Genomic DNA, 26,087 nt, shown 5'->3' on the forward strand with positions numbered 1-26,087 from the left:
TACTTGTCTCATTCAAAGATTCAAAGTTTCCACTAAGTCACAAGTCTGACCACTGTCCTTATACAACTTAACATTCTGACAGTTCTCAAATCCAGCCATTTTCACAATGCTGTGGAACTTGACAGCGCCTTGGACCAAAAATTCAAATTTTTCAGTGCTTCAAGATGCATGTGATGTACAGTCTTTGTCAAAAGTAACCAGGCTCCATGGTTTGCTTCTCATTCGCATAACAGAGCCCTCACGGCTTCCCTAACGATCAAAAAGTTCTTTGAAGGTGAGAACAGGGGTTCTTCTATACCATACAGAGATTTAGAGCATGAGGGCTGGCATAATAGCTTTAATATACGACTGAGAAGAAAAACGTGCAGCCTGGTTACTTTTGACAAAGGCTGTACCTACTGCCCCACTGAGAAGAACAGAGATAAATGATGGACATCTAAGTGAACATAACAGAGTAGGTGACAGTCACTGAGACTCAGATAAAGCGCAGTAAAATTGTAATTCCTTAAATTTACAGGCAAATATTTTTGTTTATTTTTTCAGTTCCAGATGATCTGCAATACTGTGCACAAAAGACAATGTACTGCTAGTAAGAACCAAAGCCAAAGTCTCTGTGTTTTGAGCATAGTGCTCTCCCAAGATTTACTACAGCCCTCTAGTCAAGAAATGCCGGTAGCTATCCATAACACTGCTTGCTGCATTATTTTCAAGGATCATTCAGCATATGACAGTAGAGTAAGCTGCACGCTCACCTGTAGGCTGGATGGACAATGATCCAATAAATCTAACATATGAAGGATGTTCTGAGGATGTTGAATCACAAAATTTAGTTCCATGTCGAATTCACCTCCAACAAGCTGCAAAGAGAACAAAAAAGAAACAGTAAGACTTCAGATAAAATTGATACATGGTTGCTGGATCACACACAAATTAGATGCACCAGTAATACACACCTGGAGTAGAGAAAAAGGGCATAACATTTACAAACATATGGACTCAAAGGGATGCTGAGAAAAAATTGAAGTTGGCCTGTTTAGAAAGATTATCAATTATAATAAAATATATGCTACTTTCACTGAAAATAGAGCTTTTACAAGCTCGATTAGGCGAAAAATAAAATGCAGGCGTAGCCATCACCGGCCAATTTGGCAAGTAAACAGTGATGTGCAGACAAATTTTCAGGCGGATCCGAGAGGCTATTCTTCACTGCCATTCCCTTGAAGGTGGCGACCACAAAGTCCTTTTTAGTGTGGACATCACAGCTTCAAATCAAATGATGGGAAAGTTATATACGAAATTTTCACAGCAATAAACGTGTCTCAATTCCAGACAAACATGCCCAGAGAGAGGCATAGAATTGATTTTTAGAGAGAACAAAAATTGGGTGGAGTTTTAATCAGTGACAATTTAGGCCTTGTAAAAAGTCCATTAGTTTGAGGTAAGGAAGCAAGCCAAGACTAGGCATCTGTTTAGGCCCTTTTCTAAAGCAGGAATTACTCTTCCTTTTGAACAAAATGTGACCATCCACATACTAAGTAATATCAACAAGTATTCCTGTCCTTACAATGGCACATAACTTTGAACTGAGAAGAACAGGTGCAATGGCTAAAACAATAAGCATCAAGAATGTGACAAAAGGCAGGAAATTGAAAAAAATTCACTGATGAGACCTTTCAGCACCTGAACTTTTTTAGCAATTGCACTCAAGCCACTCAATGTGGAGTGGCTTGAATGTGGAGTTGTGAACACCCAGAAAGCCTTCCAGAAAAGCTGCTCTTGCAAGCAATCAAACTGCTGTGAGGCAGTACATTGAGGTATTCAGCCTTCTGTGCTTAGCACATGACGCTTTCATAAAACACAAAAACAACAAGCCAACATTAAAACAAAAACGAATTTCCCTCCTGATGCAGTCCAAGGCACAAGCATCAAGTGCAAAATATACAGAACATACCGGTATGCTCTGACAAAAAGAACAACTACATTCAGACTGTAGTACCAAAAACAAAGCGTTCTGAAAGTAGCTGAAAATTGGTTTATTGATTTAAGTTTCCAATTCCCGAAAGCAATCAGGGCATGGCAGGCTGACACATCGGAAGACAATGGCAGAGAAAAACTGTCACGTTTGTGCTCGCGGTAATTTATTTCCTCTGCCATCGTAACCGCGCGAAAATCTGACGAGGTTAGAAGAATGAAATGAAAACAATCGAAAGAAGGCGAGGTCGGTGTGGGAACGGGGAGGGAGTCATTTGCCCCGGAGTGAGGAACGAGACAGGCGCTCCATCCCGAACAGGACACAGAGAAGAGACGCGATATCAGTTGAGAAAAAAGTAAGAGTAATAACGAAAAGGAGATAGGGCGGACGCGTGGCTTCAAGAAACAAGCAATCGGCGCACGCGCGGACAAGCTTTGGCGGCAACCAATCGATGCGGGGAACAAACAGCCGATCTGGCGCGCGCGCCGCAGCTGAAGCAACACTCATGGTAGCGGTGAAAGAGGAGGGGGAAGAAGAAAGCGCGCGAGAGCGACAGGCTCGTTCATTAGCGCCGTGGCAACGCTGTCCGCGAGAACAGACCGCGCGTCGTCGTGTTCACGGCAGCGCGACAGCGTCGGCAGCAAACGCTTCTTCTTCTCATCCTTTCAGTCCAAAGCCGCGCAAAGTCAGGCGCAAGCACGATCAGCCGAAGAGACAGACAGCCACGCTGAACAAATGTTGCAGTCCCCTCACCGCCCTTCCAGCTCTTTCTGGGTAACAGTTCAGGTGACCCCAGTGACTATAAATAGAGGGGGAGGGGGGGCAGGGAAAGACAGCGTCCCTCTCCTCGTACAAGTAAATCCACTCTTAAGGCGAACACACGAATGTGCGGCAGCGCTCTTCATATCGCACGTGCGTTCGACACGGCCACATATACGCGTGCTTACTAGTGGATCACCTTATACATTGCGCATCGATAATACGCGGATCACATGACGGTTTAGCAGGACTGTCGTTAAGAACCCTTCGGTGCTGGTGGCGGTCTGAAGCCATACAAAACTATGACCACCCGCTTTATATAGCGGGTGGTCATAGTTTATATAGCACTCATTTTACAAGTGCACTAGGTTTCGGAAAGTGCCATCAATGAGGCCACGGAGTCTAAAAACAACGTCCACGCTACACACAAAGATGCGGGAGAATTAAGAGCAGGGGCAAGTTGACGGGTTACTCACATATATCCACGTTCCAACCGACGTTGAGCGCGGCCAACGCAGCCGGCGCGGGTCGCCGAGCATGATACACAACGGAGCCCCAACCACCCGGCAACCATAAAACGCATGCGAACCGCGACGAAGAGGATGAAGACGTGTGTTGGGAGTGTACGGCCAGCAATGTCAAGAAAGAAAAAAGAAGGAACAGAAACAAAGAAAGAAAGAAAAAGAGACAATTTCTATTTGTCGTCCTTTTCACCCTTCTTTTTTTGTATTCTACACTGAAGATTTTTGTCATTGCACTGCCACCCCATGAGAAAGGAAAAGAACGCTATAGTTTTGAGCATGCGGTAGTTTCTTTTTGTTTGTTTTCTGATCATGCACGCCCCGTGATGCTTCGCGAGCCGCCCCTCCCTCGCGTCCTTCAAATGCCTTCCTTCCATGTCGCACTCGCGAGAGTGGGCGAACGCTCTTGCACAGCTCGCGGCGCCAGAGAAATGCCCGGATCGTGCGGGAGCAGCAAACGCCGCACGCCTCGACCGGCGCAGAGTGCAATCGGCCCGCGCGGCAGCCTCGAGAAAGGCTCGCGAAGACGGCAAAGCGCGCCAGAGGAAAAGGGGCGAGCGCACACATCGACCGTGCGCGCAACCCGCCACTTGACAGCAGCAGAAGCGAAGAAGGCAGCAGCAGTACGGCCGCCGGAAAGCAAAAGCTATAGAAGCCTCCTCACTCGCCACCCCCCCCCTCCCCCTTTTTTTTATTGTTTGCTATTCTCCGGGCAAGAGGAAAAAAAGACGGGAAAGATCTGTTCCAAGCCATCCACAACACTGCCAGCCATCCAGCCAGCTCGATTGGAGAGAGACGGCGCGAAGGCCGGCTTCACCGAAACGGCCGTAAGAAAGGAGGGGAAAAAATTGTCGCATTAAAGGCGGGCAAAGATTAATCGCGGGGTCGTTGGAGGCAGCAGCTCTCTTGCGGCTTTGAGAAGAAGGCAGGCGCCCGAGAGCTTCGACCGACGTCTCTCGCCGTCTCAAAGAAGGAGCCCGGGGAGAGCGGTCACAGTGCGCGCGTGTGCAGGGCAGCATCCATGGAGTCCCAGGAGGAAAAAGAGAAAGAAAGAAAAATCAGAGAAAAAGAGAGAGAGAGAAGAGGAGGGAGTGCGTAACGTGCGCGCGCCGCCACTGACGTAAAACTAAGAGAAGTGCAGTCGTATAGAATGGAGCTGCGCGGCTCTAACCGAGGAAGGACGAAATTAAGTGCTCCCTGTTAAAGAAGAAAGCAGGAGGTGGACAAAAGGAAATAGAACGAAAGGAGGAGGCCACCATCTCTCGGATTACTGGGAAAGTCCTCGGAGAAAGGTCTTACATTTCGATTAACAAGAGGCAATCTTCCTGTTCGATCCGCGGGCTTACAGCGTACACGTCCCCAGCCGACTTCGCTCCGGGCCGGCCGCCTGCCTGCCTGCAGAGGGCCGATACAAAGCGCCCTCCCCGAGGCGGCGCCGACCGTTTCGTCGCTGCGACAGTGAATCGAAGCGCACGGCAGCAGTGCGAGAGAGATCCGAGAAAAAGACGGTGTGATGGGAAAAACTCCAAGCGCTGGGAACGAGGGCGATCGTTACAGGGTGCCGAGAGAGTCCGAGTGGAAGGAAAGAAAATATCCAACATCAAAAACATCCCTCCCCCCTCCCCAAGAAAAAGAAAGGGGGGGGGGGGGGGCGCCTTACTGCGAAGGAATTTGTGCTTCCTGATGAGAAATGGGCAGCATCAAGAGGCCGTCTCCGCTCACCAACCTGCGTGTAATTTTAACTACCGCAGGTTCGATAACGTCACCCGAAATATTTACCACTGAAATTTCGGAAGCGCATAAAGATGGCGAGACAAAATGTGCGGGAACAAATGTAACGGATATGCAAACCTGTCTAATTGAACTTTACGCTTACTTTCAGCAACGTGCTTTCTGACCATCTTTGCCTTTTAATATATAATGTAGCCTTAACAGTATACTAACCACAGTTCAGGGAAAGTAAGCAAATTATACTGGAAGCACCGTTATTTTGATGACTTGATTTTAGCAGCGGAGAGCAATGGCTAACATGCTTTTCGTCTGCGCCAGATTGGGTCAAAGACCCATTTTTCGGATCACTTCACAGACAGAGAAAACGAGCACCAAGAAAGCTGTAGACGTTGCGTCCATGGAAAACCGATGGGTATCCGGCGGCACTGGTGATCGAAACCCTCTGTACCTCCCACTAGGAGGCGGACGCTGAAAGCACAGGTCACCGCACCAGCCATTACCGTTATTTTATATTTAACAGTAAACAGTAAAACCGAATAATAATACTGCTATTTTGTTTCCTACACGCACTGAAGGGATGAAAAACATAGTTTAGGGCATTCACAATGCACACACACAAAAAGTATGAGACGCAGAATTTATTGCACACTGAATGCACATTCATTTATTACATATTGCACAAGGAGGCTAAGACACGGCGTAATCAGACCCAATGCAGGCGTTCAACCGGAGTGACTGCGCCACTAGCGCGGCTCTAATTCCCGCATCCGCACGCAGCCCCCTGACTCCGCGCACTTGGCTTTCTCGCAATACGCACTCGCTTCACAGGCAAAGCACGCTTTACAGGAGAGAGACAACGGCCGTCTTTCTCCGCCGAGGCCGCGGCCGATACGGAACGTGATTCCTTTGAGAAGTGGTGGGCGCCAGTCCGCAGAGACGAAAAGAGAAGACGCGCAGAAGAACACGCGCGGGCGGAGAAGCGTGAAGCCATCGCATTGTGCGCCTCGTCACGGCGTGGAAACGGGAGAGCATGCGGGAGGAAAAGGTTGCCTGCCCCACGTGTGAAAGCAGAGACGGAGGTCCTTACGTTAATAACACTGCAGCGAAAAAACAAAAAACTCAATTTCCCGCTTCTTTTCTGGCGAAGCACGCAGTGGTGCTCCCTCATCGCCTCTGCTAAAAGTGCTCCCTCTCTTTCTTTCTTTCTATCTGCACTGACGTAAGCAACGACTCCGACCACGCGAGTATGGTCGAAGCAGAAAGGTATCGCCGAGTGAGTAGGCTTCGAAGAAAAGCTTGCTGTCTACAGGGTGTGGCACACGACAAGTGCAATATGACTGCAGTCTCCAGGAAAACCCGGGATGAAAGCACACCATTTGGTCAGGGCCAAGTAAGCGCTTCACAAATGCTACCGTAAGCGCACACGTAAAAAAAAAAAAAAAAGCAGCTACCCATCGAAACATAGCGCCAGTCCATAACACTGCAGGTAAACCGATTGGTGCTCACCCCCGAAAACATGCAAGTATATTGCAAGCATACGCTTCCCCTCTCGGACAGCACGGTCGGCGACATGTTGATGACCGTTACGACAACGGAAGAAAAAAATAACGGAGCTCATCCAGGACTCGAAGATAGGCGGTGCGCGCGGAATGAAAGCAGCTTGTTGGTTGAATTGGATGGCAATTTGCAGCCAAATTCAAGGAAACCACCTATAGACTTCATGATGCCATAACCGCCAACAAAATTCAGAGTCGTAGACAGCGCAGACCATCTGCTTTTATTCTCCCCTAAGTGCAGAAATCCAGTAATGCCAATTAATTGCCCGCCCTGTCAGAGGTCCACATATCGTCGCCATCGCACTTAAAACTTTCACGAATGTAAAAAAGAAAAGACGCGCACTACAAATTAAATGTTATTTTAAGCGCGCGTTGCGACATAGTTAAACGACTTCTCGGCTGTGCTTCTTGTGTAGTTACTTTAACTGCCTGTACAGCCAGCCGCACGTGAAGGCTCCAGGCGCGCTCTCTGGGCATTACGACCAGCACATTCACAACGCGAACGCATAAGTCGAGGCTGACAAAGTCAGCGCGGCAGCATGATGCGATTCTAGTGATGCCGACTCCCCAGGGCTTCGAGGGATAGGCGGGCGCGCAAAGGTCGGAGAAGGTCGACGACGCCATGCAGCCCTTTCCGAAACCAAGGCAAAAAAAAAAATCGCATGTGAGGCAAACAAGAGAAGAGAGAGAGAGAGAGAAAAACTCTGAGAAACGGACTGAGCCTGACGCAGCCACGGTAAAGAGCGCGCGCTCTGGCTCACACACAAAAAAAAAAAGTAAAAAAAAAACGGAGTAAACAGGACGGGGCGTAGGAACGCAGCTCAATGGTATATAGGGGCGCCTACCCGGCTCCAGCCTGCTCGGAATACAAAACCTCTCGGGGCGTGTTTACTTAGCTCAGTCCATGTAGGCCACGCAGCTTTCTTTCCTCCATTTTTCTTACTCCGGCTAGCATTTTTCTGATCCAGTTTTTTTTTTTTCGCCCATCAGTTCGACGACAAAGAAAGGCTCGAAGGGAAATGCTTTACGCCTTAAGCTTTCGGCAAGACGTGTCGTTCGCGCCTGCTTCGCGAGACAGTTTCAGAATGGAAAGGAAATGCGCACAGCAGCGGGTAGCAGGCCCGAGAGGCTGCTTCGACGCCGAACCATTTCCTTTCGCAAGCGCCGGTTCTTATTTCGAAACACGGCGACGGCGCTTTTCAAGCACTCCCTCGTGTTGCAAGCTGACCACCTCGGACAGGGGCTTTATCCCGAAGCGCGGAGGAGACACAGCCGCCAGCAAAAAAGGCGAATGGACGGGGATTACATTGTAAGGACCTGCCCGAAGGGACGCCACGCCACGGACTATTTCGCACTCGCTAGCAGAAGGGACCGAGATAAAGCGCGTCTGGAACGAATAAGAAGCAAAAATCGAACTGCGCGTCTCTTTTCGGGCGCAAGTGAAAGTGAACGAAGGAGAACAGCGGGAAAATGGACCACAGAGCTGAGCAAGCACTCGTCAGCGTGCGAGCGGACGAACTTCCCGACGCTCAAGGTGAAGAGACTCGAAAAGCAACGACCTCCGGTCAGCGCAGTTCGACACTGTTCCTTCGAGAATTCATACAGATATGCGTATCTGCGCAAGCGACTCGATGGGCGTAGCTAGGAACCAGCCGACCACAGTGAAAACGGGCGTCCCCGTTTTCTACTAGGCGGACGACCGCCGAGCATTGCGCACGGTGCAACAAATGCGTCAGCTCAGAAAGCAAACGAGAGTGGCCAAGAGTCTGCTCAAGTCTGCGTAAGCGAAGTGAAACTGCTTCTGCTTGGAAGACCCAGGAAAGATTTAATAAGCATTTAGGGCCAAACTAAGACTTTTTTTTTTCCTTTTGTTTTCGTTTCGACAGACAACGCGCGGACAGAAGGTGCGTGCGCGTGCACAAAGGAATAAAACAAAATACCGCACGGTACTGTGATCACAACGGTCGTTTTAACACCGAATGTCCAAACGGGCACAGTCATATGAGGTCACGTGTGAAAACTTGGGAGTATTCATGACGCCGCGTTCACACGAGTATACGATCACGCTGCGACAAAGCCTTTCGATATCTCCCGGCGCTCTGCAATACGTAACGTACCACTCTGACGAAGCCAGACAGAAAATTCGTAAAACATTCTCTAAATATTCGTCCTTTGTTTTACGGTAAAAGATATATATTAATTATCTTTTAGATTTATTTAAAATTTCGGGCTCAGCACTGGCGAATAATTTATGCCCGTACACTGCGCCGCTGCGTCCCAACTTCTTTCTGCCCCTTTCGAGTCCGTTTCTCAGCTGGAAATCATCGGAAGTGGCTGCAGGACAAGAATTGAAGCAAAGCTGCACATCTCAAACGCTGCGCAAGAACCGAGTCCACTCCCCGAAGCGCTTTAATTTCGGACCCAACCGCGAAGCAGGTTGGCAGGCACTCTAGCCGCGCGTGGCCCGCAATAAACCTCAATCATCGAGGCCACTATACGAGTCCCGAGCACAAAAGAGAGAGAAAGCTAGAAGAGGAGGTGTTATTTACGTCCCTCATTTATTCATCTCAGGCGGCAGACCTGTCACGGCTCTGTAATGAGTTATGTGGCCAGTCGAGACAGCGGCGAAGTCCTGCCGGTCTGGACGCCAGGCCAGAGAAGGAAAGGGGGGACCATAAATGAATAATGCGACACCCTAGGACAGAACGGTAAAAAACAGAAAGAAACGACAGGTCGCAGAACACTTAAAAAATATACATACAAGAAGGCGCTGAAAACCTTCGCGCGATTCGAGATTGGTTTCCGTCGCTTCATATTAAAATATATAAAAACTTTGGCAAAACAAATGGAAGAGGAAAAAACACAAGGAAAGAAAAACTCCCCGCGCTTGTGGAGTAACCGCGCCCGAAAAACGTCCGGATGGAATGCAATATTAAGTCCGAGAAACTGCGCGCTATAACTCCCGAGTTCACTCGAGACGAATCAGGCCCTTCGCGCAAGGACATCGTCAAGTGCGCGGATCAGTATACGAAGAAAACGACAATTTACCGTTACTCCAGAACTGGCCACGAGGATCTCAAGTTCTTTCGCGGTATACGCTTACATCCTTTTCTCAATGATTCATAAAAAAGAAGACGACGACAGAGAACGACCAGACTTCGGAAGGCTTGCGGGGAAGAGGGCACAAAACTGGCCGAAAGAGCAATTCTTTCTCCCGATTCAGCAATCATATGGGGAGAAGTTTTGCCTTTGCTTCGCCCTAACAAGGCCAATAAGGCTCTGAACGGCGTGGGGGAAAAAAACGAGCCGCACACAATCGTAACGACATCCCGAAACCGCCGTCTGCGTCGCTGCAACCGCAGCAGAAGCGTGCGATGAGTCGGCCGCTGCTCATCTCGGGAGGAGGCTCCCTCTACTCGTGGATGAGGAAAAAAAAAAAAACGAAAGCGATCCCAAAGAATGAAAAGAAGGCGGAAAAGGAGACCAAGCACCGATAACGACCACGCTCACTCACAGAAGCAAAGGAGACCGCAGCGAGAGGAGGATGATTGCGAACTTAAGACGGATGCGCCGGAGAAGAAAAAAGTAGTGAGAGAGGAGCCGAAGGGGAGATACGTATACAAGTATATACGGCTGGAGGGGAAGGCAGAGGGAATGGGAGAAGGTGCCCGACATACGCCGCTATGCAGCATGCAAGGCTGCGCGCTGAACAGATACACGCAAGCCCAACACAGAGGGTGCAACGCACAGACTAACAATCACGCACAAACTCACACAATCACGGATACAGAGGCGCGCACAAAGGAATACAACAAGCGAGAGGAAAGACAGAGATAGAGAACAAGAAAAGCACAAGGGACGAGCGGATAGCGCACGCACAACAACGGGGGCACAAACACACGCAAGCCTGCGCACCGTAATGACACGGAAAGGAGAAAACCGCGCCGAGAGAGGGTGATAAGGGGGGGAAGAGCTCGTGCCCTTTCCGCCACGCCGGGCGCTCCTCTTTCACTCTTTTTTTTATTTCTTTCTTTCATTTCTCTCAAAAGGCCACGGCGCAGGGAACGAGAGGAGCGGCGGCGGGCACTCAGCCGAGCGTGGCCGCCCTAACGGGACCCCAGAGGACCCGGCTCGTTGGGCCCCGGCGGCCGGAGGAGAGAAGACTCAATTAGCAAGCGCCGTACGGTATACGCCGAGGAAAACGCCGTCCCGTTATAGGACGCGGGATGCGCCTCGCGATTGCGTTGCCTCTCCTCCCTTTCCTCCTCCCTGCGCGCTCGCTCCTCTCCACGGGTCGTGTGTACCGATTGCACTTAGAAAGTCATTAGGCTACACGTGATTACGACCACCCCGCCGACGCGAGCCTAGTTAGAAACCTGAAAAACGAAGTAGAAATGTTCCCGCCCGTTCGAAGGACGACCGAGCGGAATAGCTGCCGATCCGCGTTCCACAATTTGGGTTCGGCTGCAGCGCAGCCGTGATTACCGGCCGTCGTTAAGTGCGGAAACGAAGTACACCTATAAAATTAAAACAAAAAAGTAGGGAACAACGGGGGCTGCGAAGGGGAAGATCACCCTTTGGTGAGGCACATGGATGAGTTTTTGTTTTTGTTTTTTTGCGCACGGCTCCATGAAGCAAGGGCGCATTTTGAATACACCATGCTGCAACAGCAAAATGCGAAACTTGTACGCCCCGACACTCTCTGCACAAAAGCACACGCATAACCAAGATACCAACACCTTATGCTTTCGCAGTTTCAGCGGAGCTGTCAGAGCGATATCTTTAAGGGTTTCTCTCCGGCGCTTCACGCTGCACAGCGTAGCTCGCTCAATACAGTTAAGAAACGCCCGCCGCTCAGGCCTCGGCTTATCTAAGGAGGACCGCACTTCGCTGTCGCTAAGGGCCAGCGATAAAGCTTATTGTCACAAAAGAGCGCTCTGGAGTGGCAGGGAGACCATCGCAAAGCAAGGGACGCTGCCTCCGCTAAGTTCGCGCGCGGAAGTGGCTGACCATGTTCCCTTCCATCTCTCGTCCGCTCACGTGCAACGTCTTTGGTACTGCCGAGCACGCGCTGAGAGGCCACCGAAATAATTACCGGAGCTTCGTCCAACGTATGCGGTGCGAACTGCAGGTAATTACGACTGAAAGCGCAGAGGGGGAAAAAAAAAACTGGTGCAGGAAACGTAACGGGACACATCGAGCGCGTGCGCGCTCTTAATTAAAACCGTTCCTGTCGTTTCGATCGGGCCACCGCTTTACCTCGCGACGAGATAAAGCTCAAGGTGCTTCGTGCCATCGCCCCTCCCTACTTCCCCCCCCCCCCCCCCCCCCTCTCCGGGAAATTAAGCGACGTCCTTAGCGCTGCGACAGAGAGCGGGATTTATGCGCGTCACGACGAAGCGGCGGAGGATGAAGCTCGCGAAAGCGGAATGGACGTGACGAGAAGGAATACCGTCGCTCTGCCCCGCTGTGTTGCCGCCACCGCTTGCACACGAAAGAGGGCCTTCCGACTGGCTGACAGGATTCGAGAAGCGACAGCCTCGACCTCGCGCGACTGACTGGCCACTGCGGAATCAACGCTTCGTTTGTTTTCGCCGATTTGCAAAGGGCGGAGAGTGTGTGCTGCGAAGGTGCTAAGCCCTCCCTCTATAGCTTGTACCAGGAAGGAATTTCGCCCATGTTGTTACCTTAACGTCGCTGCGCCAGGACGACGAAGAAGCCCCAGGTTCTGGTTCATTAAATTCCCTTCGTGGATGCAGCGTGCCGAGATCGTTGCTAGGCGGTCGTCACGGACGCTGCAGTTTATGAGCGCCAGTGAAAAGTAATGAAAAGACACGACAGCGGAGCAGGCCCCAGCGCAGTCGGCGAGTACTTCCGTCTTGAGTAGGTTTCGACAGAACAGTGACGTGATGAGCGGAGTAGGCCGTAGCAAAACAGAAAAAAAAAAGACAACTCTTCTCCTTGTTGCATGAACAATGCATACGCGCGTCTGTCAGACCAACTGCACGTTAGAGAGAATCACAAAGATTCGCTCTCAGAGAAACAAGAGAGCGAGTTTGTCGCAGACGCTAATCTAATCGCCCACACGCTTAATCCTCCCATGCCTCGCTGTTCTCCAAAAGCAAAACTTTTATATAGCTGAGGTGGCCCACTCCATCGCAGCGCCTTCGTGCCATACTCTGGCCTTGCTTAGCACTACATGTCACCTGTGTCCCTATAGGCCCCACAGCTGCCACAGTACCCCCCCCCCCCCCCCCGAGCTTCTTCGTAACCCACCAGGACAACTATTCTTCACAACCTGGACGTGGGTCTCAAAATATTTCTCCCCTTCATTCCTCCCTCGTTAAAGGCGTTCGCGCCTCCCGGCCCAGCAACATCTGCCCTTCGTCGACCGGCTCTACACTGCACCCACAACCGCATGCTTCCCCGCACCCTGTTCAAACGTTCCCAACTCACTGGGCTCTCTTCTTTGTCTAGACCGTGCCATAGCGCTGCGCTCCGAATCTCCAGGGAGTTACGGGGATTTTTAACTCCCTCAGAGCTTCGAAGTGCCATGAGTGCTCAAGACCTCTACTGCACGTTGCGGTCGGAGTCCGTGTGCCTCCACGGTTGGCGCTCACCGCATACAATGGCGGGAAATTCGGCATTAAATGCGGCGGCGTTGGCATCGAATGAGCACTCGTTCAAGGGAGCCGCACGTGATTCTTTCGGTTCAATGCAAGCATCTACGCTTGGAAACCTGATTCGCGCCACCGCTGAGCGAATAAGGCCTATACAAACGGTGAAAAATTAAAGGCCGAAAACCGCATCGGAACAAGATAACTACCCTCACTGGCAAAAAAACAAAAAAGAAAATGTCTTAAGGCTTAGTGAAGAGCTCCGGAAATTCCAACCACCTGGGGTTAATTAACGTGCACTGACATCGCACAGCACATGGGCCTCTAGAATTTCACCTCCATCGAAATTCGACTTCCGCGGCCGGGATCGAACCCGAGCCACCGGGGCGGATAAAAAAAAAAATACGCCCCCGTGCGTCTTCAAAGTCGCAAGTGGCCTACAATAAAACAGGCTGTAAACACCAAGGATGTCCATGAAGACACAAAGATGACCCTCGGGCGACGAAAGGCTAGGTTCCACAGTTGCTACCTTGACGCCTTAGCCGCGTCCGTACAGCTCAGGGCGGACAGCGAATCCTTCGAGAACGGCGAACGAGCCAAGCATCCTCCAATCACGCTCGCCGAGTGGTGCGTGCTCGAGGGACATGCCGAACTCCTAGCACAGTGCGCGACTTACACAAACACCACTCTTGCAGCAATTTGTGGGCGCAGCGTCTCGCTCCCTTCCTTCTTCCAGCTTCACATTCTCCCTCTTTCTCTCTCTGCGTCCTGTCATCGCCAGCACACCGCTGCAGTAAGGCACCCACACGCGAAGAGTGCAAGCGCTGCTCAGCCGCGGCGGGCAAAATGCCCCCCAGCGCGAGAGACCCGGCAGTGAACCGCACCGCTCCAGCGCCATACGTGGACCGGTCCAGCAGCAAAATTAATTACGAGGCCAGCAGGTCTGCGGCGCGACGAGTTGCCTGCGGGCACCAAAAACCTCGGAACACCGAGGAAAGAGAAACAAACGACGTAGACAGGAAGGAAAGAAAGAAAAAGGGACCATAACCGCGTCGCTGAGTTTTCCATCACAGCTGCTGCAACGGCAACGGGGAACTCGGAAGATGGAGGAGAACACAATGAGGAAAGGGGACGCGTGGCAACTGTTGTTCTAGATGGACAGCAGAACCGCAGACTGATGGAAGGGATGAAGATGAGGGAAGGAGAAAGGAAAGCCTGTTAGTACAAATATCGCAGGTTGTTCCAATACACTTATATGCGGCGTGGCTGCCTATAAGCGATCAAGGCTCGGGCCCGCGGCGCAGAAACTTACCGTATACCCTCGTGCACAACAAGCACCCTATGGGCACTCAAACGGAGGGAAACAAAGGACTATATCCTACCACTGAAGCTTGCTCACAAAAGAAGAACGTCCTAAAGAAAAAATGGAGAAGGGGATGATGACGGAAGAAGACAAAAGACGTACGGGTCGAACTGCGCGAGACTTCTTCGGAAGAAGCAGCTCGAAAATGTCGAGAGTGGCGCTTGACGACACGGTCGATAGCAAGAGACTAAAGCTTGTTAAGGGCTGCCTCGTGCCGACCGTCGCAAACAAGCGGGCAGCGGAGAGCAACAGCGAGGGGAAGGAAGCAGAAAGGAAGGAAGAGGAGGAGGCGGCACTCCTCTTAACGACACATCTGCGCTGCATAAATGGCCGTCGTAAAACTGTGCTTGACTGCGACACGATCCACCACAATTACCGCATCGGCTTGCGCCGCCTAGACTGCAGCGGGAAGGCACTGCGCTGTCAATGCAGTAAATTTCCCGAAACACTGAGCTAACATAAAACGAGGAGGGTACATTTGTGTATGATAAATATTCGTGTCTCAGTGTCCTCAACAAAGTAAAAGACTGATGAAATGTTGAGGAGGAAAGGTGAAAACAAGTTTCGCACTATTAACCGGGCTGTCCCCGACTGAAGCAGCCGCCAACGTATCCATTCGAAAGGTGCCATCCCAGCAAACGTTGTCGATCCTTAACGACCCTTTTCCCCGTTAAGCTCGTCCAAAGGCGGCCGGCAGTTTACGAGCTACGCTACCGGGACATGAAGTAGTTGCTTTAAAGTTTATATCGAAATTTAACGCACGCGGTGCTTCCAGAAATACGCCGTAAGTGGCCGGTTTCTAACAACAGGCTTGAATAAAACAAAGAGAACGGCGGTCTATCGCACGTATCCTAAAAAGAAGCAACACCGAAAGCAGGGAAAAGTTACAACTATTATAACTTACTAATGTCAAAATAATAACGCAAAAACGACAAAACACATGGACAAAAGACAACCACGCAGTATAGGACCATATCAATTTCCATTCAGTCGACATGGAAGAGGAAAAGGCTAGACCAATGCCGGCTTATGACAGCAAAAAAAAACTCCTTCATTCTTCGTTATGAATTTCTGCAGCCAACGGCATGAATGATTAAGCGCAAGAATCTTTTCTAGTAATAGCGCCTACAGTGTAGGGGATAAAAAAAAAGGCAATCAAAGCTCTGAGTGAGCGCCCAGAAAAGCGTGCGACAGCAGCATGCTGCCAAAGCAAACAACCGAGCGGCCATTCGTGAAGACGAAGAAAAATACAGCAACCACAAGCACACAGTCATAAACGCTACAGGGAGTAGGATCCCAGCCCGGAGCGTAAATAATAGCCGAATGCAGCTTAAGGAAGCTTACGTAGACTCAATATCAGCCATTAACAGCCGCTGTCGGCGACATAGCCGTCGACTCAGTGCACTGCAGACGCCGGGGGGTTCTTTATTAGGGAGAGCCCCAGCAAGTCTGCTTCTCCTAGCGGTCTGCAGCATGGCAGGAAAGCACGCTTGCCGTGTTTGTCCTGTGACGGCGGGCGCTCGGTTGCCCTACAACGGGATGTTTTGTGTGCGCGCATGCTTGCGCGCGCGCGTGTATGTGTGCTGAGGAAGGAAGGGGATGGGTTGAGTACGGCCCGAAATTGCCTCCCTGAATCGCCTCTCCAAAGCCGCGGTGGTCCCGCTTCATCCGGGGACACACAAGGCGCTCATTGTATGGGGCCGCGGCAATAAAGGCTGGCAAAAGCGGTATTTTCCATCTCCTCTCCTTATACGACCGCCCCGGCTTCTCCGACCCGAGAGAGCTCATTCATATTGTTTCATTAACCTCGAGTGCGCCACATTTCTTTCTCGTGCCCCGCCGTTCCGGCAGTGACTCCCGGAAAGTGAAACTTCCCTGCTCGCGGGGCTCACCTTAAGGCACTCATGAAAGCCCATTCCGAAGTAATAATGGCGAGCGCCTGCCAGAAGAAAAACGATGCCGAGTTGCTACAAACGCTCCCGTGAGTCGGATACGAAACGCTCCTTGGCATTCGGGGGCCCGCATAAAGGTGGGCGCGAATTGCCTTCGCGGGAAGAAAAATTCCGGGAGGAAAGGGGGGGAGGGAGGGGGAGGGGGCGAAGGAAGAAAAAAGACGTGGAAGGAAATAAGGGCACGGGTCGCTGCTCGCCCGACTTTATGCAAAACGCGCTCGCCTGCGCGAAGTCGTAAATCATTTCACCTTCGACGAGCTCGATGTGCATGAAGGGAAGAGAGAAATTGAGGGAAGATGGAAACGTGCGGGAACTTTCGCATTTTGCAATGGAGCCGCGGTTCATAAAGTGCGTCAATCAATCGAACCCGTTAGGAAACGCCTGGCTCCCCGATCCTCCGCCCTTTACTCCCTCTTTCCTGCCTTCTAGCCCCTTCCCCATTTCAGCCCTGGTAAAATTAATTTTCGGGACACGCCTCCATTAAGATGTCGTATGTGTGCTACAAAAACTGAGGCCGAAGGCTTTTTTGCGTCCATTTCCCCAACTTAAAACAAGCCCCCTCCTCCCCCCCTCCCCCCTCCTACCCACCCATTTCCTACCTTCCTTTTTCTTTCTAACCGTGGCCTTTCATATCGAAGCATGCGCAGCGGGCATCGAACGTGCTGGTGTTCGAAGCAATATAGTACACCTATTTCCCCTCAATTTTCTGCGTGTATGAGCAAGAGGAACGGGTTGATAGCGCGCTATGTTAGCCGCATATGTTGAAGAAAACAAATGACATTACAGCTACAGGAAGTTTAATATGACGTAACAAACTGAATACTCGTTCAACTCAAAGGCCTTCTTCTGCCGCAGTAGTTCCACGTACAAATGCTGTTATACCGGCTGTTCCGTTAATTGAAAATACCGATATGATCAACTTGAATGATGTACGGAGCGCAAGCAATGGGTGATAATGCGACACAACAGAGGCTCCATTCCCAGTGCGAGATCTCTATTGAGGGTAATCTGCCTGCCTCAGAGAACTTGAAAATCACCGCTTCTAGTCGTGAAACACGGTAGGGTTTGCTGAGTAAAGATGAGACTTCAACTGTACAGTTTCTTATTTCATTTCTACTATAATTTTATTCTTCTGCCTAGAAATTTCTTGTCGGGCATATCTGTTTAAAGTACGTTACGTCTATGTAACAACAAGGAATGTATAACCGCTATATTTAAACAATGAGACGCAAACAGAGCCCGAATGCAAAGGCTTTTTTTTTGGGGGGGGGGGGGGGGAGGGGCACTGATTCTAAGAGAAGTAAAATGTAGCAGGGGGCGGCAGAAGGTGAGACGGGTTCACACGTGACATTAGGAAATCTGCGAGGACAGGGAGGCCGCAGCTGGCGTAGGACTGGGATGCTGCTGCTGATGATGATGATGACTGTGGCGACAACGACGACAATGCTGATGCGGGCATCGCGAGACGGCGTTGTAGAGGTTCCTAGATTTACAAGTTCAAGATGCATTTCGAAACCTGGGCAGACATGCGGCGTTTTTCCGTTTCACCTCCATCGAAATGGAGGCACGCGTACCGTGGTCGGGAGCGACGACAATAATGGTGAGCGTTTCGTTTTTTTTTAGGCGAAGACATTTACAGACAAAGAGCGCAAGAACACAAGGTTTGGTCAACGTCAGGTCAATAACATATGGATCGAGTGTTTCAGAGGTGTGAAAAAAAAAAAAACAACAACAACGGTGGTGTACAGGGCCTAAAAGTCCATTCAAAGTGCGAAATGAAAGGCAAAGTATACAGGCATTCAAAAAGTCGGGCAACTTCAACGACAGTCCTTGTCTTGGCAAGGCAAAAAAAAAAGAACTCAGATACCCTCTCGGGAATGAGGAAGAGGCTGAATTCGGTGTCAGTAGGAAATTAAATGTAAGCGGCTTACATCTGTTAACCTTCGCTTCTCTCTAAAGAAAACATTTGATCACCACCTAGAAAAAAGGAGGGGAGTGATGGTATTTGGTTTCCGCGCAACTCTATAATGTGGTGTCTACATTTTGCTTCTGATCTTTGACACACGATTAGGACATGTATAACATAGAGCCGTTGACCGCGTCTCGGACAATGTGATGCCAGAGCGCTGTTTGAAAGATGCAAATGTGTTACGTGTGTCCTTATCCGGAGTCGGTATCGAACCCACAACCTCGGCCTCAGCACCCCAAAGCGTCTAGTTCTGCAGGCGCCATTGGTAAAAACGCAATACACGATGATCTCCGGAATTCGCGCAAAGGCGGCTCCCCAAAATTTGTTGCTGTTTTCAGTGAGGGGAACGAGATGAATGTGACAGGCCGCAGACAGGGCACGTTTCTGTGTTTTCCAACGTCCGTTCGGGCAGAATGACGTGGGAAAGAGGGGGGGGGGGGGGGGGGGGGGAGCGGGGAGAGGAAGAAAGAAATAATAAACGGCCGATCGATGGGCCCGGCGCACAGCAACGCGCAGCACAGCAGCACAGCGGCCCCGGCGTCCGCTATACCCGCCCCCTGGGCCTCCCATTACTCTTCCTGGGCGTTGTTCAGCGGCGCAGTGTTGCGGACGATTACACGCAGGTGACGCACACCACGTCGATCGCTGCAGCAGCAGACAGTGCCGGCGGGAGTGAGGGGAAAGAAAGAGTAAGGGGGTTGCGCGCATCCTTCAGCTATTTGAGGCGCCATTGTGTGCGTCATCCACCACCATTAGTTAAACTTGATTTGGTTTAGCCTCCTCTGTTTACGACCCCCTCCCGGCGACAGGCAGAAGAATGAGCAGAATGGAGCTTCGACGAGAAAAAAGGAAATGCGCGACAAACCAACAGTACTATAAAGCCCATCCTTTTGCTACTGCATGGAATACAGACGCACGATGTGGCTGGAAACGTGTTATCGGACTTTACCGTATACTAGCGGCCGCGAATGAACTCGCCGTGTAAGGACCACCGTTCGTCAAACGTATACGCTGGACACTTCGGGCGCGTCCGGAGCAGCTTCCGAGAGGATGCACTGTCACAAAGCACCGATTACCATGCTACTGCATGCGCTCGGAAGCTACAGGAATCGAGGAGGACAGTTCTGCTCGCAACATGGGCCCGCGGGGACAGGCCACGTCTTTGACGAAGACGCTTGAGCGGGGTGTGCAAATGCACCGTGGCGGGACGTCAAAAAAAATAAAAAGAGATAAAAAAAAAGAACATGTCCCTGGCCAGAGTAAAATAAGGGTTTTCACGTAAGGCTTATCCAGACCGGAATGAAATGTGTAACGCCTACGTTAATTTTGCTAGAAGGCCGAGCAAAATATATGAACATAAATGACGCCTTGGTTCCCCTATCCTCCACCGTTCACGGCTATTGAAAAGCAAGCGGATATAATATGAATTATTTCGTGTTCTTCGGCCAATAAACCGATATACTGTTACGCGGCGGCCAGCCGAAGAATGAGACGTGGTGAAGCATGGCTATGAGATGATTTAATGGCCGCTGGCCTAGCACGGGCGCTCCGTCCCGCGCCACTGCCAGCTTCGTCTTCGTCACAATACGATATACCGATAGACTTCAAAATGACTGACTGTTCGATCGCAGCCGCCATAATAAGGAGAAAGCTTCAGCATTCTAACGCCTCTCTCGGCTTTCGGAAAGGAGCTAGAAAAGATCTTGCCTTTCGTGCACAACTCCACAAACGGCACTCATACGCTTAGTATCCAGCCCCCATAATAATTGATAGCTAATGCATGAGAGGAATTCAATCGCAGAAGGGTGTTCAGCATTATTTTGGCCGCGACTGTGCGAACTGTACTGCAAGACGGTGCGCTGAAAAAGTTCGGTTCAAGAACAAAGACGACTGAGGAAACGCCCATGCTACCCACACGATTGTCCTTTTCCTTTTTTTTTTTCTGTCCACCTCCAGACACAGACTGCATTAAAATCCCAAATTCTCGTACGATCGCGTTTCATTCGTTGCCGATATAATAGCAGTACATCAAAGCACTGGTGCAACCTACCCGAAACACCGGTTCTGCTTTAAAATTCTTCCACTCTGCGTCAGTTCCCATCCGAAAAAACTCCGTTGGCTTACGAAAAATTCGCGCGGAAGTTTCACCGTCTGTACAAACCAGGCACTAACACAGTCAGAGCCTGGTAGTCTCCTCTGAAACGTGAGTGTTGTCTGCGCACTATACGCACACATCATGAGAAATTGACTAGCTTGTTTCTTTTCCTGCAGTATAAAGGAACAAACATAGCTAAATACAATCTTAATTTTTTCTTCACGTCTATGCGATCTACGTGCAAAAGACGATCAAGTAATATATAAATAGCACTGCCTTCATTCCATAATCAAGTTCTTACGAAAAACCTGTTGTAAAAAACTCCAGCGCCCAGCTGGTTACGTGCCTGCCACCTCCCGAATATATGCATATATGACCGGCAAAAGCGAAACCATGCAAAAATCCACACTGTCTGCCTAAGCTCCTGAGAGGCACACTTAGGAAACCGGCACGTATGCAGATTCCCTGATAAGGTATTCTGCTTGCGCTGCATCTCTCACTTTTTTTTCCCATTGAAAGTTCTTTTTTTTTCGTGTTGGGCGCGACCAGATCCAACGCCAACACCCCTTACTACGACAGAGTAGAGAAATTAATTTTGCACTTAACTTGATCAGTCGCCAGGTAAGAAACTTTAATCGCAAATAACTGCGAGCGTCTACATTCAGCTTTTAAAGAGTCTGCAGATAGCAGGAAAAAAAAAAATACACGAAAGAGAAAGACGCGTATCCGGCTATACAACGACGCAGGCCGTTTAAAACCTCCAAGTATAACCTGATCACGCACCAAGTAACCAAGCACTAAGGGAACATATACTCAGTAGTGCTCAGTGCGTACAACACACACACAAAAAGGGGAGGGCAGCTAGGCGCATATGGAGTTAAAGCTACCTCCATGATAAGCCGCACTCTTTCCTTCTTTTAGAAACTTCTTACAGAAATAAAAAGATACGTTCTAGGAGCACACCAACTGGTAACTAGATCAGGCCTCCATATGAACTGCCACAGGCCAGCGTATCACTTTTTTTCTGCTAAACGAGATGTCGTGCCGGGTAAGCTGGTCAGCTATTTGTCTGCTGCTTTACATCGTGGGCTCTTCGGAAAAATTTCATCCTGCAATATTCCTTGCTATTTTTTACGAGACATTTTGGAGGATGAAATGAAGTTTGGACAGAATGAAATTAAAACGACACGGCGGACACGAAATAAAGAAAAAGCCATGTCAAGCCCGACACAGCATCAGATAGACAGATGCAATAAAGGGATCAGGAGAGGCAGGACGGCAATGGGCGGGTAAATTAATTAATTATCACCCTTACGATAATAAGTCTGATGTCTCACTGGCTCCACTGATACACCAATATAGTATTCGGCATGAGCTTCACATAATTTTTGTACTCTGAGCGAAGTGAACAGAGAAGATAATAAAAGAAACAGCGCAGACCAGTGTCACTTCTTTTGCATAACCGAGACTATCTAACTTTAAGCTTCAGTGACCTGAAGTGAAAGCGTTTTCTGGATTTTTTCAACACTTCGATAAATTTATTCCATAAAAATGAGGTTCAGAATGCTGACCACCAAGAAATCCGGATTTAACACACTGTGACCACCTACCGGAGTACATAGATTGACAGAGTTTTTGTACCTGCCCTCTCTACAGGCGTAGACGACCTTAAAAGACGCATGGATATGTTGAAACCAACATGCTGAGAAGTGATTAGGAAGTATCGCACCGATATTTTCCGTGCACCAAAGCTGTGAATTTCAGGTTGCTTCTTCGCTGCTGGGTATTCACATCAATGACGCAGACGAGCTTTACTCGAATACATGCATTTCGATAGAGGTAAAATATATATATATATATACTGCATAATGTAAGTACACCTACAACAACGCAACTAAGCCTGACCAACGACTCCTGGGACTACACACGTCCCGAACATTCGAATCGGACCACGTTTCAGCTGAGAATCAGCATCACAGCGCGCGCATGTCAGGCGCTCCCAAAATGCTTTCCGGCAAGTGCCTTGGCGCCGTTAGCGCGGAACGTGGCGCGTGTATACTCACAACGGATAACGCGTGTCGGCGCGCACAACGCCACGCGGGCTGTACGCCGCATTACTATTAAATGTCGTCTTACTGTAAAACATAGAAAGCGCATCTTCTTTTTCCAATAACGCCTTTGCGACCATATGTGTCCACCGATACATGAAAGCGAGCTCAGCAAAGCAAAAACAAAAAAAAAAGGAAAATAGAGTGCGCAGGCAGGACGTGAAGGGGGGGTGGGGGAAGGCAGCGATTTCGCTGGCTCCGGAAGGGCTTCCGCGGGAAACAGGCAGGAAAGGTAACGGCATGCGGCGTTTCCCCTGCCTTAGGCTGCCTATACACCTTGCTGCGACTGGCATCCACACCTATCCGGAAGTCATGTGCTACACAGAACGGGACAGAGCATCGATACCTCTTTCTTGGCGTGCATGCACGCTTCCTGCCCAATGAAAGCGCGGTCTATGTGGAGCTGGTGTCTCGCCGAATCGCAGTGCATTACACGCGATGCATGCGTCGATCGCTGGGCGCAAATAACGTATAGGCCAGCGATGGAGTTTTATACCTGTGCTGTAAAGGCGACCGATTAGCAGCAGGGAAGTCAGCAAGCATGCTGGACTACCGTTCCAACGCTGACGCGTGGAAAGTCAACTGACGCGACATCGAGAAAAGTACACTGCGTCTGCTGGAGCACTTTCCCGTGACTTTTTATTTTTTTACTCTGTCCGTTGGCGCGCGATACGCCCCGGCACTTCGGAGGCTACTGCCACGCTAAAAGAAATATCAGCCTGCCACTGCAAACGTTCGCACCCAATCAATAATCAATAAGCAAGCGCCCTGCCCTGCGGAATTCTGTCTCCCGACCTCGTATGCTTCGCGCCTCGCATTTCAACATGCATTTAAGCATTTCAACATCGAGCAGCGCGCGGTACACACAACGACAAGACATGACACGCGCTCGGCTTGTTCACAGTGGATACATACGTGTACGTAGTAACAGTGAACGACGCGTGCGGTTCGAAACAGTGCCATGACACCGGTAAGCGAGCGGTTTCACCTTTTTCTTTATTTGCGTGAATGTGTGAGAGCATATGACCGTGTATGCGGTTGTATACATTCTTTCCCTTTATTCTCTCTCACCATCCTTCGTGGCTTCGACCCGGCCGCGGCGGTCGAATTTCGATGTAGGCGAAATTCTTGGGGTCCGTGTACTGTGCGATGTCAGTGCACGTTAAAGAACCCCAGGTGGTCGAAATTTCCGGAGCCCTTCACTACGGTGTCTCTAATAGCCTGAGTCGCTTCGGGACGTTAAACCCCATAAAACCATAAACCTTCTTATCCGTGTTCGCCACCTTATCGTCTCCCCTGACCCATTTATTTCCATTGGCTGCAGCTCAGCTGTTCAGGGTATGCAGGCAGTCACCGCAGCCAGCACTCAGCTTATCCTCCCCTTTGTTTTACTTTATTCGGCATAACCACTCCTCCGCAGTCAGGAATAATTGTGCGACGCGCGCTGCAAATTTCCTCGCTTTGGAGGGATGACAGCTCAGAGCTCGCGACCTTTCTATAGGCGTCACCTGTCCCGCCACGGAGATGCCGGGTGACAGCCCTAAAAAAGAAATAAAAAAGAGACTGGGAGCTGGAAATCGATATCCTTGGCGAATAATTGCCTCGAAACGCGGAGGGTAGCCTGCCTTACCTCCTGCAAGTCTAAAATATAAACGCCATCGTCTGGTCCGACATCTGAGACGGTTTGTTTCGCGAGTGGTGATAGCCTAGCTTTCAAAAATTACATCTGGCACTACCGCTGCCATTTTTAATACCGATGGTTTAACCATGTTGTATGAGTATATTCGACACGCTATACATGGCGAGGACGGGCTGTTTTAGTCACACTTTTTCAAAGCAATTCAATTTGCACCACGCAGAATAGGCAGACGACACAAAGAGAAAAATAACTCCCGATTTACTAGGCTAAGCTAAATGCGAGTTCTTGTTTAGAGGAGATCAGTTAGATTCGTTAGGCAGCCAATCGCTTCAGGGCCGACTGCCTAACGCGATTGCTTCTCTTCAACAATTTCAGCCTCCCGTTTCAGACGCATTGATTTGGTTGAGCCATTCTGTCATTTTAATTTTTGCTGAGTCATTCTCAGTACTGCCTCTATGCCCCCTCCCTACAAGTGGAGATGGATTTACTTCCATCCACCTTGGCAGGTGGCAGGCGGAGAGAGGGAAGTCCCTCTAAACAGCACCTGCCACGGATGGCAGGTGGGAGACCCATCTGGTGCTAGCGAACTAAAACTTTACGCGCTTCCTGACACTGTAATAGCGAATAGGATGACAGAAATATGATATGTTGCAAGGTAAAGTAATTAAAGGACACCCTCACAGACTTCTAGGGCTAAATATGCTCGCAATGCTAACGAAAACAAGCACTGAGCACTCCACAAAATATTCCCAATGAGATGAGATTCACATACGCCCAGCGCCAACCAGTTTAATTATGAGATGTCAAGGCATAAGAACCTACGCTGACAAAAAAAAAAAAAACATTCAATATGCACCATGCAACACAAATATCTCCCTTGTCATGCAACGCGCCGGTACAGATGTGTTCAAACAAGCTAGCTCCAAATCGCTTGCGTGTTTGTTAATACACTCTGAAACGTAATAAGGTACTGCAAGTACTCCGAAAATTCGATGCAGGTACGGAATGTGACATGAATTACCTCACGAATTCCAGCACAGTTGTCCCTTAAACGGACAGTGAGTGCGAATTTAAAGGGGTGGAGACACCAAATTTTGAAGCTATAAAAAGCCTGCTATGGGATTCCTATGTATGCAAGGGCACTGACAGCCAAGTGTTGGACACAACAAACGCTTAAAAAATATTTTAATTCGGTTCCAAAGATTACCTAAATGCTCACTCTCACGATCTAGAGCCATCGCTAGCGCCATCAACCCTGACGTCACAAGGTGGGAAGAAAAATTAAAGTTTTAGTGACGTCATATCAAGATACAGTGACGTACGATGAGCGGGGCACAGCCGCGTGAGCGCAGTCGACGCACCAGCGAGCCGCATTTGCTGCTAACCGCCCCTCGCTCGGTTTGCGGCGCGCCGTTGCGAGCAGCGTCGCACCGTCCGATTGCAGCTCGCCGCCTGCGTCCGGCCTGCTAGATGTCAACGGCGGGCCGCTCGCGGCAAACGCAACGACGGGAAGCGGCAGCCAATGCGAACGCGGAGAGCGGCAGCGTCATGATGACATAGGCGCACTCCTTGGAGCCGGGCGGCCTGCGCCAGTCTTCGTGCCGACCGCCGGCATCTGAAGAACGCGATAGTATTGTTTGTTCACGTTCATAGCAAACCCTGGGATATATGAATATCAAAAATGCATCGTTTCTGACGATCGTTGGCAAATACCGAGTTCCTGGTAGAAGTGATGACTGCGAAGCAAGCAAATTTCATCCCATAGCCGGTTTTGTGCTGCTGCTACCTGGTGCGGTTCGCCTGCC

At 50.0% G+C, this 26,087-nt stretch overlaps 1 protein-coding gene across 4 annotated transcripts in view; it reads right to left on the reverse strand.

The window, feature by feature from the left end:
• Window positions 1-26,087, reverse strand: part of rg (A kinase anchor protein rugose) — a 317,271-nt gene that overhangs the window by 220,751 nt on the left and 70,433 nt on the right. For all 4 annotated transcript variants that reach the window (XM_089567001.1, XM_089567004.1, XM_089567002.1 and 1 more), the window contains exon 2: window positions 753-857. In XM_089567001.1, the coding sequence (XP_089423127.1) occupies window positions 753-857 (105 nt within the window). The remainder of the gene's footprint in view (window positions 1-752; window positions 858-26,087) is intronic.

The sequence above is a fragment of the Amblyomma mixtum genome, chromosome 1 (genome assembly GCF_055824585.1).
Source record: "Amblyomma mixtum isolate Tamu chromosome 1, ASM5582458v1, whole genome shotgun sequence".
NCBI classification, from domain to species: domain Eukaryota; kingdom Metazoa; phylum Arthropoda; class Arachnida; order Ixodida; family Ixodidae; genus Amblyomma; species Amblyomma mixtum.